The 16,073-nt window shown below is 36.7% G+C and overlaps 1 protein-coding gene across 3 annotated transcripts in view; it reads right to left on the minus strand.

Annotated features, from left to right (window-relative positions):
• RECK (reversion inducing cysteine rich protein with kazal motifs) overlaps positions 1 to 16,073 on the minus strand; it is a 45,798-nt gene that overhangs the window by 16,231 nt on the left and 13,494 nt on the right. Inside the window, exons 5-12 of one of the 3 annotated variants that reach the window (XM_048295955.1) lie at positions 15,847 to 15,932; positions 14,141 to 14,188; positions 13,044 to 13,093; positions 10,888 to 10,957; positions 4,010 to 4,043; positions 2,962 to 3,159; positions 2,326 to 2,593; positions 695 to 874 (exon numbers count right to left, since the gene is read on the minus strand). In XM_048295955.1, the coding sequence (XP_048151912.1) occupies positions 695 to 874; positions 2,326 to 2,593; positions 2,962 to 3,159; positions 4,010 to 4,043; positions 10,888 to 10,957; positions 13,044 to 13,093; positions 14,141 to 14,188; positions 15,847 to 15,932 (934 nt within the window). Of the gene's footprint in view, positions 1 to 694; positions 875 to 2,325; positions 2,594 to 2,961; positions 3,160 to 4,009; positions 4,044 to 6,254; positions 6,733 to 10,887; positions 10,958 to 13,043; positions 13,094 to 14,140; positions 14,189 to 15,846; positions 15,933 to 16,073 lie in introns of those variants that run through there. The other 2 variants (XM_048295948.1, XM_048295949.1) reach the window with 2 other exon arrangements.

A 16,073-nucleotide genomic window follows, 5' to 3' on the forward strand; every position in this document is an offset into this window, starting at 1 on the left:
ATGTCACTTAAATATTTCTTACCTGAAGTTGACTTAAGAGCAAATATCTTAGATAGCCCAAATATATATGTAAATGTTTCTTGGTGAATCACTAATGCAAGTTGATTTATCATTTATATTTAGCCAGGCTTGGGATACTACTACTCATATAGCACTCACGCCACTACATACTATTTAAAAAAGACAGTGATCTCTAACAGCTAACAAAATTTAGATTTTTTTTTAAACTCCAACTGTAACCTTGCAATTACTTTCAGACACCACTTTCAAATAATCTTGTCCTATAGAGTACAAACCCACAGAAACATCTCTGTAAGAAAGGGATTCTGAAAATGAGTAACATGTAAATTTAACAAACACTTTTACCTTATTTATAACACACAACATTCCAGTAACCATGACTTACTTGTCTATACAGTAAGACAGAGGAATATGTAGAGATAATAATACACTGTGACATTTTACAAGTTCATGGGTTAACTTTTATTCTTATAAGTTTTGTTACATCTGTTGCTAAATACATTTCCAAAAGTTCATTCTAAAGAAAAACTACTTATTTTCAAATTAACTGAAACCATATTTGCAGAAAGAAAGCTACATACAATCTCAAAATAAGTCTGAAAAACATTTCATTTTATTTTTGAAATCAAAGCATAGGAATTCCTTTATAAAATATTCAGTGTCTCTCTCCTACCTGTTATTAAAATTAGTGCAGTAAGTAAGATTTCTACAGCCCAGCTGACAAGGTTCTCGTACATCTGCTAAACAGGTCAACATGGAAACTTCAACTGCATTATACTCACAAAAGCGATCAAATTCTTGCCAGCTCTGTGAATTGCCCCAGCTCGTGCTATAAAGTTTAGTGCAGAGCTCTCTGAAAACAAACAAACAAACAAATATAGAGATGAAGAAAACAAAATTAAAAGAACAACAATTCAGATATAGCCCATCACTTCTTTGCAGCTCACAATAGCCTCCAGTCACCGCAGAGGATTGTGTTAGAGCCCACAAAGTCTGCAAGGGTACCCAAAATAGCCCATTTTGCTTAAGAATGTCAGCAAAACTTTAAGGTAGTAAGACTGAAAGACTTCAGGATATAAAACTGCAATAGCCAATAAAAATGTAACAGCTGGAAAGCTGAACTTACAACTTTGAGGTGAAAACTATCCCAGCTAATTTTACTTGTAATAAATCTAAGTTGACATCACAATGAACAACTTCTAATCCCATCCTTCAGCTTCAAATCACACTTTCTCCTCCTACAGAAATGACTGTCAAACAAAAATGCATTCCTTCTTTTGCCCTGATGTTTGAAACAGGGATACTGTTTGCTGCTTTTGTTTGAGATGTTTCTTGGTGTCAGCAATACGCAGCTCACTTTGTTCACAGCAATATCCTACAAGCTACAACTGTTCCCATCCCAAGGTATGGAACGACACTGTACTATTAGATACAGTACTTTCTTGCCTATTGAAAACTTGAGAGAAGGATCCATTTTTAGAACTCATTGTCAAAGCATGGAACTAAAAGGTACTTTTATCAGCTTCCTGTGCTACCACGTTCTAAGAAATAATGTAACTCCAGGGCTCTACTACTAAACTCATTAAAGATCCAGCTGCATTCAGGAGCTGTTGTTACTGGAAACTTTGATATAAAAGGAAATAACAGCTCAAAAATGTTTGTGACTTATTTATACATATTGATGCATTTAAAATGCAATCATCATCTATTTTTAAAGTGGACAGAAAACCACCCTAGACTAAAAATGCCTCAATAATTTGCAAGCATGCAACAATTTGCTGAAAACCTTTGTTTTTCTAAATGCCAGAATAGTTAGTTCCCTTATTTAATTACTAAATAACCTAAGTTATTTTTCACTGACAAAAACCAGAAGAGCATCGTATAAGGAATACTGCTAAGGTTTTAACATGAAGCAACCAGGCACTTGAGAGTTTGCGCAGTTCATTGTCCTCTAGTCTCTCTTTAGCATCTTGTTAAGACCTCTTAACCAGAGGCTGCAATATTGGCTATTATGACCACAAGTATGGTACAGGTTTCATTAAATTACTGTGTCTGCTATAGTAAGCCAGTGCTAAGTGTGAGAAAAGGTTGATTCCTGTTATCAAACAGTATGTTTTAAGATACAAAGTATGGGACAGAATAGATTACCCAACAGATTACGATCTGATTACCTAAACCTGTATTTTTTCTAAGAATTCCAGAACTTTTTATTTGATGTATGTAGCAAGATTCAAGCAAAGGCCTGAAATAAGACAAATTCTTAAGTACTTTTACAATTGGAAATGAGGTTAGAGAGATACTGACCTACATGTGGAAGAATTTGCTTTGGAACAGCAATGGAGCTTAGCTCCATCAAGGCCCGTTGAAGGTGGGGGGTGCACAGTGACTCCTGGGTGAACAGATCTGGAACTCTCAAGAAAACATTGCCAAAGTGGGTCCTGAGGGAGAGGCATGGTTTTACAGCCTTCTATAAGTCCATCAACAATTTCAAGCTCAGTTTTCATTGACATAAGAATTCTTTTACAAGCAGCCTGACAGGCATAGTCTTCTGCTCTATCACAGCAATACAAACCTGTTAACAAAATAGTTAATGGTCAAGCACAAAACAACATTGAAGATGTACAACATAACAGCCCTGAGAAATAAAAGTGCTGTAAGGTGGATTCTTCTCCTCTGAAGAACCTCAAATAACATTCTCCTAAACACATACAGAAACAACTCTGGAAAAAAACTACAAAACCAATATATAAAAATAAAAAGTAAGTAAAAATCAATAAAGCACCTAAACCCAAAAGTTATCATTATATAAATTCATACAATTACAGTAGTACAATTTATACAACAGCCTTCTACAATAACAGATTTTATATAAAACGTATATGAAGTACGTTTTTAGTATCTTCTATAACTTTCAGTAAAGAAGGATTTATTTGTACTTACTGTCTGTAGGGTTTCTCATTGGATATGACTGTGTGTAGTTATTCACGCAGTGTATAAGCTGAGGGCTAATAGATGCACAGTAATTTTCAACTGCTTTAATTTGTGAAGGACCAGGAGAGGAGTCTGTCCGAAAAATTGCTTGGCAATATTCCCGGCAGTTGGTGTGGTGACCCGCATAGCTGCAACAGACTGACCCCACTGGGGAAGCAAACAAACAAACAAACAAAACAAACAAACAACAGAAAATCTATGGGTTCCTGTGCAGAGAAAGGACGACATGAGCATGTCTGTACAACACAAGGATGCTCAAGGAAAAAAAAAAAAAAAAAAGAAATTCTACGTGCTATTGAAATATCTCTGTCTAGAGAATGACTGGAAATATCTGTAACTAGCCAAACTACATTTGTTTGTCTGGCAGGAGAAAAAAGTCAGTACTAAAGCTGCCTTGAACTCAAGTTCAAGACATGAGCAAGCCAGCTGAATCTCATTTTCAGCTGTTTTGTTCTTACTTTAGGTAACCAGACGTGTCCAATAATTGAATTATTACAGAAATACTACTAATAAACAAACAAACAAGAGTAGTATCATTCAAAAAACCCAGACAGACAGTACTGCGATTCACCCAATTTTGCTGTGTTGTTAAATACATATAGTAGTTCTTGAGAACAACTTCTACTAGAATTAATTCTGAGACACTGATTTCATTTTATATAAACATATATCAGGCAACAGAACACTTGCAGGGTTCTTAAAAATTTCAACTACGCATTTAATTTTGCTACTTAGCATGCATCAAATGAACAAGCAGAAGAAAAAGATGACAGAAAAGACTAACAGAGATACACAAATTAAGAACTGATATTAACTATACTAACAGCCCCGATTCCTTTATTACTTGAGTAAGGCAATTTACTCATATGGTTTTTCCTTATATGGATCTGAAATCCATGTGTTTGTGTATATGCTCACCCACAGAACCTCTTATAGTTTAGACAAAAAATGAATGATACAAAAGAAAAGCAAACCAAACTATTTGTTATATACTTACTTTCATTTCTGTTAATACAACTAAAGAGAGCATTCTGAAATCAAAACAAAAACAGTGTTACAAGCCAGAAAACTTCAAATAAATATTTAAGTATCCAGTCATTTGTTATAATGAGCCAATAAATCTTTGGTATTATTTGCTTCCATTAGATTGCATTAAAACAAAACCACTATACAAACAGTGAAACCAGGAAATTAAAAGATCAAGGGTCACCAACGTTCTGTGTGCACTCATAACAAAATAGATAAATATTCAAGCAAACAAGTAAATTGGAAGACTTTCCTGGACTAACTTAGAAACAGGGTAAACTGCTATAATAAAAAAAAGTCCCAACATTTTGGGACACCCTAGGGGCAATGATTTTAAAGATTCTATGTAGAAAAAAAGAATTCTGCACAGATGGATACATGCAGATAGTATATCTCAACAAAAGAACTCCGCGACAACAAACCTTAAAAGCTAAAGCATGCAACCAACTCCCTCAAACTGCAGCTGAAAGGCACAGCTGGGGGATTTACAAGCTAAATGACAGAAGAAGGGAAACACACACACCCTGCTTGTTTGTTTCAGAGGTCTCTAATCTGCAGATCAGTCATGGAATGCTTTGGGTTAGAGGAGACCTTAAGATTCATGTACTCACAACCCCCTGCCACGGGCAGAGACACCTTCCACTAGAACAGGTTGCTCAGAGCCCCATCCAACCTGGCCTTGAACACTTTCAGGGATGGGGCATCATCCACAGCTTCTCTGGGCAACTTGTCCCAGTGCCTCACGACCCTCATCATAAAAAATTTCTTCATTGTATCTGGTTTAAAACTACCCTCTTTAAGTTTACAGTCATTAACCTGTGTCCTATAGTGACAAGCCCTGCCAAAAAGTTTATTCCCAGCTTTCTTGTAGGCCCCCTCTGGGCACCAGAAGGTGCTATAAGGTATCCCTGTATCCTTTTGTTCTCCAGACTCTCTCAGCCTGTCTTCACAGTAGAGGTGCTCCATCTCTCTTTGTGGCTCTTCTCTGGACTCATTCCAACAGGTCCACATCTTTCCTGTGCTGAGGACTCCACACCTGGATGCAGCACTCCAGGTGAGGTCTCACCAGAGCAGAGGGGCAGAATCCCTTCCCTCACAACTACTGAACTCTTGCCAAAACAACCACAGTCTTCCCCACACTGAGTAAGCACACTTCCCATTAAAAAAAATGGATACTGAATATAAGCTGTCTGGAACTCTATGAAAAGATGAAGTCATGAGGTTGAAATTCCAAAACGTAGTTGCCAATTATAAAGACTTTAAAATTATATGATTGTGAAAAAAGAGAAATTTTGTAGGAACCCAGAGTGCCGAGAGGATTTCTCTGCCTGTTTTTAAGGGTTCTTACCCCTCTGAACAACATTGTTTTAGCCTCTAATCTTGGAAAAAATTACCAACGATCCGACAGGAACTAGAAAATACAGTGGTGTGAATTAGGTGATAGATTACTATGTAAGATTATCAGAGGGTGAAAAATTTAGAGGTTTTGGGCTTCTCTTTGTAGTAAATAGATAAGAGTAAAAAATATAAAAATGGAGGATTGTTGTTGTTCTCTAAACCTCCTTCTCCTTCTTCTACTACTCCATGTTCTGCAGTAAAAGTAGTTTGGAATGATTGGATAGAGAATTCCGCAGTTCCTGCCCGTGTTACTGAATAATTGGTAGGAAAGTGAAAATGTACGTTTTTAGTAACCATTGGTTAAATTACCTTTAAAAGGCTGAGTAAATCTTGATAATTAGAGACTTCACTCCTGCTTTCTGTGCTCTATGCTGTACCTGGGTCACGCTAGTGGCTCTGTTCCTCTGATAAGACTTAATAAACAACTATCTGGCAGCATTGAAACTCAAGGAAAAGTCTCAGTTTATCCTTGAAACTCCTTGCAAGGACTTTTAGAAAATTTTCTCCCATCAGGAGGGATTTGATTTATGGCACAGTTCAGTGTCAAAATTTCAACCTTCTCCACATCTAACTTCTACAACTGTCAGAATACCAAATTATAAAACATGATCAAATACATTAATATAGTGACAAAACACAATCCCCATCCTCATAAAATGTCTGATCTCCATTTCCCCTATCCCTATAATTACACAAATTTGTATTTCACACAGAAGAGAGTACCTAGAGAAGAAAACAGAAACACCATCAGAATGATCCCAAATAATGTGGGATTAAAGTCTTGCTTCAATACAGGAAAGCCCCAGATGTGCTCCTACCTCTAAGACAAGGAAGAGAGCTCAAAATGCAGACCTAGTTTAAGCTCAGTAGTTCACCAGATTCTTCATCTATCTCAGTTACTAGTTATTCACTGCATTGCAGAGAAGTGGGTATCCCAAATAATCTTTGGGCTATTTTTTGTGAAAATCTGTATTGCTGCAAACAGATGAAAATACAAACGTGTTAGGAATTAACTTGATGATTTTATTTTTCCTTTTGTCTTAGATATTGCTTAGTGTGCAGGAATTTGTTCTTCATTCATATTTTCTACTTGCTTTCTTCTGAACACAAGATTTTAAACAGGACAGTCCCAATACTGTAATGAGCAGCATCAAATTGCTTCTGTTAACACTCAGAAATTAATTTAAACCTTGGGTAAGCCATGGCAGATGCGGCAATGAAAGACCCTAAGAGAATAAACAAATCTAACTTGAAAATATAAGTTATTTTTCCACAAAAAGCAAATATTTATAATTCTAGTGATCACAAATACAGCCACAGGTCTATTGGTACACCTCACACAAAAACTGATAAATCTGCCTTACATAAAATAAAGCCCCAAATCTCACAAACTAGCGATTCAGACATTTTATTTTCATCCCAAAAATATCCTCTACAATATTTCAGTTCTTTCTTCCCAAAAGCACAGATACTGCATTATTTCTCTCAGACTAAGATGAATTTGCAGCAACATTCTTCATTCCAGCAGCAAGTTTTCATCTGATTAACTTTAGACATTCCCCTCTTTCCTGTACATGAACCAAGTCCTGTTACCCATCCATCTCTGTAACACAGATGAGGGACAAGACAAAATGGAAAAAGAACAGAGAGATGCGGTCACCATCCTACATCTGTAAAGAACAGATTTATACTGTTGCCTAAAGGCTCATGACATTTTTGTAGCACCATATATCCTTCTCTGTGGATGCCAGGCAAAGGTTACCAGAAAGGCCCTGTTCTGATGTGGCCACCTGGTTGCTTTGGGACCTGCCACACACATCATCACTCTGCCCCAAAACTGACTATTCTCAGAAGCTGTTGAAAATGAGACTTCTCCGCACCCACCCTGCACTGGAAGGTGGCACACAAACCAGCCAGGCAGAATGAACACCATACTTTATTAATTAATGCACCGGGACAGTGGAGGCTGCAGGAAAGTCTAAAGTCTGTCTGTCATGATTATACCCAAGTACTTGACCATACTCTTAGCACAAATAGTACTCAGAACCATACGCTAATGCTGCAATGAACTCAGATAAAAACTGTCATGTTATTTAAAAGTTGAATGATACAAAAAAGTGATTCTAAAGAAGTTCATGGATAATAGTGTCTTGCCCTGCTCAGGGGACATAGAAGAAAGGAGAATTTTGAGAAGATTATGGTATCTACTAATGTCCCTCCTCTAAAGAAGGGCTCAAATTGAGACAAAATTATCTTCTCACAGCTATTTTGCACATGAATTTTAATACAGGCAAGAAGTCCTAACCTGGTAATAAATCTTTCTGTATTTTGAAACTACAATTCCACGGACTGCTGAATCGCTGTAATAATCCTCCTATTTCTGTTAAGAGGAGGTGGTCTGGGTTCTCTTTTCCACCTTGTCCCTGTTCTCAGTTGTATAGTCTTGTGTATGCCCTTACACCACCATCTTCTCATGACTTGATCTTTCTCACTAATCCTGCTGAAAATTCATTTTTTCTCATCCCCTAGGAATTTAAGTCAGTGACATCAACAGGTATAATACTACGTTAGAACAGAATAGAACAAGCTGTTCTTAGATACCATCTTTTAGAAGGACCTGCCAGATGCCAGAAGGAGAGTAAGGCAAGCAAGGGGAGGGAATGTGTGTGGAAAAATGGCAGTTGCAGGAAGGCAGGGGAAGAACTTCAGCTGCACTGAGTTGTTACAGCAACTCGCCATATTTCACAAAACTGTAAGTGTCTGTAGCCACCACAGAATACAGTGCTAGTGAGGGGGCTGACTTTGTTTTTTGCGTAGGTCTGGGTAACTGTTCAGTTTATATGTAACTGTACACACATGAGGGGTATAGCTACACAGATATGAGGGAATCGAAAAAAGTCTAAAAATAAGTGTCTAACCATCTGTTCGTAAATAAAGCTGTTAACAGCATGAGACAGTCAGTCTGATTTGAATTACTAACTGTAACTTCTTTTCAGAACACAAGGTTCATGTCCATCTCTACTAAAGTAGTGCTCATATTTAAGAAGTCACCAGCTTTTCTGCCCACTCAAGGTTCCTTCTGAATCTTTGAGTGAAGTGGTAGTGAAGAAAGACATAGAAAACAAAGCAAAAGATAAAAGATAGGTATAAGTAAGGAAAAACAAAACCAAACCAGCCAACCAACACAAAAACCAAAAGAGGAGAAAAGTATGTTCTCTTTAAAGGAACAATTAAGCCACCAAGATTTGGGAAAACGATGGTAAAAAGGCAATGTTGTGTACACACAGCCTGATACTCCATTTTCAACTTGTGTTGAATGCTAAATTAAGTGAACGAAGATGGCAATATCAAAATTTCTAAACCACAATGATTTGTTTTACTTGTGCACAAATCCCATCCTTCAGACTTCTCTTTTTTTTTTTAAAACCAGGTGTTTCCAAACCTGGTGATTAAAGCCAGAGAGACCATAAGCAGGAGTAGAAAGTGGCAGGCGGACACCAGCAACACAACACATACACCTTAAAGGAAAAAAGTCTCAAAGATTTCTTTTTGGTGTTATGGAAATTGAAAAAGGCTATTGAGGTTTATGCAGCAGAGAACATTGTTCAGTGTCCCCTCACCAGAACGCCCCTGAAGGAAGATTTTAGCCAGTACTGCAGGACCTAACTGGTTTCGCTCTTTTTGGAGCTCATCAGCTGCAGGTAACGGCTCAAAACCCAAAAATGCACGCACCCCAACGCAAATAGAGCTGAACATTTTGCTGAAGTAAGAAGTCCTCTGCATTGTGAGGCATGCTTTCATATTATAAGCACATTTTTTCTAAATGGCTGCTTCTTGTGTCTTGAATGAAAAGCAACAGCGAAGCTGTTCTTTCACACCAGAAATTAGGAGTATTTTGCAAAAAACCACAAAAAATTATTTTCCTCCCTAAAAATTTTCATAGTATCTATATTCTACTAACTTTGGCAGAAAAATAAGTTTAGTACTATTGTCTTGGGCAACCCAACCATGACAAATATTTGAATCTAGATCCTATTCAGTTAAGGACATCTTAATTTACAAGTATTACCTACAGTTAACAAATACAATAGCAAAATGCTTAACTCTGTGCAGTTAAGCACAGAAAAGAAAACCCTCTTGATCTCTCCTTGACTTAATTTAATCTTTGAATGTATTGAGAGAAGATAAAAGTCAGAAGGTAACATACTAAAGTTTAGTGGAATCAGCTGAAGTGTCAAATGATGGTGAACATCTGTTAAAAACTTTAAAAACTTGCAGTAATAAACACGTAAGGTCAAGATTTTCCTCAGTTATATAAACCAGTAAAGAATTGAGAACACTTGCACACTGAGGTAGTACAAAATTACTGGAACTCAAATTTTGGCAAGATCATTGAGTGTTCTATCAACCTTCTTTGAACAGCAGAGAATAGAGACAAAAAGCACCAGCAGATGACAGTAACGTTATCTACAATGTGTAATGTATGGTCAGAGTCCATCCTGAATTCATTAAGCAGTACTTCCAGAGGCCACACACAGTCCTGTGCCTTAGGAGTTCATTAAAACTGTTTAGGAACCTTTAGCTAAACAATGTCCTAAACAGTTCCTTGAGTTATTATCTATTGTCTCAGAGTAATCCACACAAACAATTAGATAAGAGCTAAAAACTGATGACTGCATTTTTCAGCAGGGGTAATTAGTAGCCAGCATTCACTAAAAAATCTCAGCATAAAGCAGGATCATATGACCTTAGAAGAAAAAACGAAACCAATACTGTAGCAGAGTGAATACTTTTCCGAATCTCAATTAAAGCACTTGAAGCTGCAGGCACTGCATTTGAAGTTTCTGTGTTTAAAAAACTGTAAAATACCAAAGTGAGATTAGGCTAAAGAGTGCTCAAAACCGTGATAGCAAAATTACCTTTAAACAGTCCAGGGACATCAAAAGTGTTCACTATTGTGCATTAAAAGTAGTTCTAAGAGCAGAGGCTAAATAACTGATGACATTTCCAGTTGCATTTCAACTGCTTAGCAGATGTCAGTAGTGCTCAGCTGCAGTAAAGCTCTCACAGTGCCAATTAACAAGAGAAGTTTAAATGTCTTATTTGGAACACATGAAGTAAAAACTGAAGTTCTTAATATTCAGAGAGGTGAACTCACAATATGCAGTGCACAGACTCAAGAGCCGCAATCTAAGGGAAACTTCAGTGCTACCCTTTCCATGCACAGAAGAAAGAAAAGGGATCTTAAACATGGTAATAAAGCCTTTACATCTTATTTTAAGATTAATAAAGTATTTTAAGTTGCTCCTCCAAGCATGTATTCCATGTAGTCTTTTAAAAAATGAACCTCCACTTTACACAAAAATTTTAAAAATACAAAAATCAGAAAATCCTACATACAATTCATACCGTCTCCACTTCTTTTTTCTTCTTCCTTTGACTATTACCTACCTTCTTTTTAGAGGAAGATGAACAGGATAGCAGAAAGCTGGAAGAAGTAGTGAAAGATAAAAGAACTGAGGTGCACAGAACTAGAGGAAAAATGAAGACGACAAAATGAGTATCTGAGAAGCAGAAGATGGATAAAAGGACTATCAAAATAAAACCTTCAAAAGAAGGCAAACAAAATACCTTTTGGTAACACTCAAAAATACTGCACAAGTTGTGTTAAATAATTCATTTCTGTATGCAGTGCTACTTGAAAATAAAAATTGTTTAACAGGACATGCCATCTTCAGTGCACTGATCAAAAATGAATCTCTTGTTCCAACACAATACTTTTCTAAGATGTGTAAAACCTCCAAATTAAAATAAACATAAATATTTACAGTAAAAGTAATGCAGAAACATACGATCAGCAAAAAATCATCTCTGATCAATCCTGTGAAAAGCTGGCACATCAATGCTGAAATGATTGCGCTACTGCACAACCTGAGACTCCACTTAGTGACTTCAAAATTGTGACACCTCCTGCATGGGGTTTGGCTTTTTTCACTGCTCTGAGCCCTGTGCCCTACCCTTGAATATTTACCTCCTTCTTCACCCTCACTAACTTAGTGGGAGGCTGAAAGGTAACTCATGAAGTTGCTTCCCGCATCTCAAAAGATTACAAAAGTGTACTATGCACAGTTCAGACTATCCTAAGCAGCTTGTGAAAATTCTCTGGGAAATCCTTATGTGAGTAAGCTAAGTAAGTTAAGAAAGCTGGTAAGCTATGAGAGTGTTTACAAAAGGGAGTTATATTTTACATCCTTAATTCATCTTGTTCTTACTTTTATGTCATGTACTTAATATATTAAATAGCAACAGACTTGAGAGCTGATGAACAAGCACTACGATCTATACTGCAAACTAATTTTCTAATTGAACCCTCATTTTTAGCAAAGTATGAATTCTTAAATGCAAACACAGTATATATGACACTGCATTTATGTGATTCACATGCTATTTCTGATCTCATGTCACCTCCTTCAGTTTGAAGCAGCCACTCCTTCCCCAATTCAGTGTTTCTGATGCCATGAAGAATTTTGCCTTTTCTTTTATACCCCTGTTATACCTTTTTACAACTTCTGTATTCTTAGTGCTTTTTGCCTACATTCTTGGACTTGTTTGTTCAGTTAGAAGACAAAACATTTTAGAAGCTTCGTAGGCAGAGGTTAGTGTGCCCCAGACCCCAAGGTCCTCTCCAGAACACATTCTGTAAACTAAGACAGAACCATCCAGGGGAAGGTTCCTTGGGGAGGGGGGCTCACTCGAGCCTCTCATTGGGGAATCTTTGATAGATATGCTAATTAGTACGGCTATAGAATGTTATACCAGATCTTTTGGGGGTGTGCATTGTGGTGTGCATTTCAGTGCATTCGACCTGGATGTAGTGCACCTAAGGATCCTTAAAATAAATACCAAGGTATGTTTTCCCTTCTAACCGTGTTGGACTCCTGATTTTAAGACCAGGAAAAGGCATCATTTCCCCGGCCAACTCCACCGAAAGCAAAGTACAGTAGAGGACACAGAAGCTACTCACAGACTACACAGGGAGCAGGACTCATACACCAAAGCAGCAAGAACCTCCCCCCCCCCCCCCCCCCTTTTTTTTTTTTTAATGAAAAATAATGATTGGGTGTGGGAAACTGCAGGCTCCCTCCAAAAGTATTATTTGGAATCTTCAATCTTAGGCATAAATTTCCTTGCATTTTATACAACTAATGATTCTCTTAAGACCATTGTAATTACTATTTTTCATGAGCACCCGTAAGCCTGGATACCTATGAAAAAACATTGTCATACGAAATTTTACAATATCTGAAGATCTAGCACATCAGATACTTAATTTCTGTCCCTAACACACTATTAGTATCTACTGTACCTAGTCCTCATTAAAAAAAGTTATTTCCTTCTTCCCTAACCAGAAGATTGATTCCTTCTCCTATGATTTTTCTCCCTCTCCTTCTCTTTTAGTCTTGCACAGACAGAAAGCATTAAGGTTTTCTGTACAATAACAGCAAGATCACTCTTGATTAAGAGTGAGAGGCCCAGTTTTCATAATTACAGATAAAAACTGGAAAAATAAGTAAGATGACTATGACCATTTTGAAGTCATTCTTTATTCTCTTACCTTTCCTCTCCCGTTCTCCTTCAACCCATACTGGCCAACCTCCTACAGCAAAGCAGAAATCCAGAAAAAAAGAAGGAAACAGACCAGCATAATAGAGGAGAAGCTTGCAGATGTTGACAGTATAGCATATTATAGCATGAAAGGAGACAGAACTACTTAAAATGAAAATGCATTTTTAAGAGAACAAGCTACAGCAACTTCAACCTACACTAACTTCCACAGTGAAGAGTCTAGGAATATACTCTGTAGACTGTTTAGATAAAAGGACCAAAGGGCGGGGGGGGGGAAATGTAATTTAATGCTTCCTGGAAAAAAAAGGAAAGCTACTCCACTTCTGCCCAAATCAAAGAACAGAAAATTGTCTGATATCCCAAACTGTTGATTATGAGCAGAACTGATGCAGGACTACCTAACTCAGGGCAGAAGGAAATGAGATGAAAGGGGGCAGGAGGAATCTGGCTTTTAATTAAGACAAAGATCAAAAGAAAAGCAGTCCTTGCAGAGTAGCATTTCTACATGCTGTGTTAAAAAGAACATAGGTAAAGGCAGATTTCTGAAGATATCCTGATGATTAATTTTATGAGGAGAACAGTAAAAATAACTGCAAGCATCAACAGTTTCACTGATGTTACAAAAAATTATACATTTGAAATTATTTATATTCAGATAGGATACTTAAAAGGCTATTCTTTCCTGAGTTTATTTCTTTAGGTCACTTTTAAGCTGACTCACTCACTGTCCAAGCTGAAAGGTTTCTGACAGATTGAATGATCACAATGAATGCTGACTTTGATCAAAACTCCTATGAAATAAACTTTTTGGGAATCCATGTCTCCATTTTGAAAGTTGCAAACTTTTCATTTAAATTAAGGTATATGCAGGTCTAAAAAATCCAAAACTTTTTTACAGAAAGTGATTATACTTTTATAAAAACTGTAGAGAGATAATTTACATTTGGATGAAAATGAGCACATTCAGAAATACAACTACAAAAAGACTGGACTTTCCCTCTTCTATAGGATACTTCTTACAGAACTTATAGAACAGTTGATTTTTTTTTCAGATATACTCAGACACATAAAAACATACCTCGTATTCCTTCCTGCAGACCTTTAAAACATCATTTTTTGCAGAGGCCTGAAAGACAGACAAATTTCTCCATTTGTAGTAGAAAATAATAAAATCATGTTGCAAAATAAAGACAGTTCTACTTTTAAATTAACTGCAATAACCATGGATTCATGATCTATTAAAATGTTCTTTTAAGAACCTAAAGAATCTATGTAAAGCTCTAAGAAAAAAAAGGAGAAGCCATGACTATTAATATAACATTTAATGAAAACCCAAACCCTCATATTTCTGCACCAAGTTAGTTGATAGTGGAAGCACACTAAGCAACTTTGGTTTTGTGAAAGGTTTGCCAGATAGAGCAGAACACAGAAAGCATTTAACAAATGGAAGAGCTTGAGCATAAAGATCTCCCCATTTTTTGCATCCTAATTAACACTTGAGTGTCGCTTTCCATTCTCCTCCCTTTTCTATGTTCAGCTCTATGGTTCCTATTGTCAAACTGAGTAGCAGAAATTCTCCCCTCAAACTGCAGATCACTTTGTTCTATACAAAATCTCGTGCTCCTTTTTCATATGGCAGACATTCAAAACTGTAATAACTACTAACATGTTACTGCCCCCTCCAGTAATTTAAAACACCTGGGTAAAGTCTGACCTTGGACCTATTGTATCACTGCCTTCAAAATGACTCCAAAATCCCCTCAAGTTTCAAGAATCAAAATTAAAATCCATATATTTCCCATTATCCCTAATATTTGGCAAGTATTTATATTTGAGTATAAATGAAAAAAAAAAGGCAATGTTTTAACCAGAGTCTGCTAAAGTACAAAATACAGCCAATATTCTGAAACAACAGAGTCTGCAATCAAACAATACAACATCTGATTTGGAAAATAATGAGAAATGATGTAACAATCATAGGATTAAATTAATAGAACTTAATAAGACTGTAATAAAGAGAAATGTCTTTATCAGTTCTGGAAGACACTTAAGCATTACGACAAATTTGAAAACACGGCTAAAAAATGCATTTGAGAATAAACATCCATCTTCTTTTCAGAAGATCAAAAGTACCCAGTTTGTTTACTCACTCCTCATCTCTCTCCCACACTACTCTGTGTACTCACTGCTCATCTCTCGCCACATAGTTTAAACTCCGTGCTTTTGGGTTAAAGTAGGGGGTTTTTTATGACAGCAGTTTGCAGTAGGCAAAGATTAAGACTACAGAGGTAACATTCACAAGTATGAATATTAAGTACATCTGTGCTCCACAAATGAATTACAAGGATGATGATAACTACAAATATGCTCTTAGATTTTGAAGGTGTTTTTAAAGCCACAAACATATTTAGAGGAAAAAAGAAATCACAAAATGCTTCACAGATTTTTAATAAATAGGTCTATGTATTATGCTTGCAACTGTTACTTAACAAAAACAATGCTTCTATTAAAACAAACCCCCCCCCCCTTTCTTGATGAACAAAAACTGCTTTGAAGAGGCACAAAAATCTGTTTGGGGCTGTAACTTCAATGCTGTATCGCTAAACATGACACTGCAAAAAAAAGAGAGCTTAGGATCAGCCATACGTTGCCTTCCACTCAACATTATTTTAAAGTAACAACTTTTATGTAGAGACTGTGACAAAAAAGTCAAAGTTAAGTTTAGGATAACCATTGAGACCTGCAGAATCAGTCTGGATTCAGTCAGTAAGGTGAAAGCCTTACCTGCTTACACACTTGCCGACACTCCACAGCAATAGCCAGCTCACAGCAGCCTAAACCAACCCACCCATCAGACTTCTTCAAAACTCCTTTGGAAACAAGATGACAGACTTATTAGAGTAGAAAGAGAAACTATGCCACCATTTTCCCTTCCCTCTACTTTTCAAATTTGATAATCCTGTTCTCATTCAAGAAGCCTATGTATAGATTGCATTTTTATTGCAATTCCA

Source organism: Corvus hawaiiensis, chromosome 1 (genome assembly GCF_020740725.1).
Source record: "Corvus hawaiiensis isolate bCorHaw1 chromosome 1, bCorHaw1.pri.cur, whole genome shotgun sequence".
In the NCBI taxonomy this organism is placed as follows: Eukaryota; Metazoa; Chordata; class Aves; order Passeriformes; family Corvidae; genus Corvus; species Corvus hawaiiensis.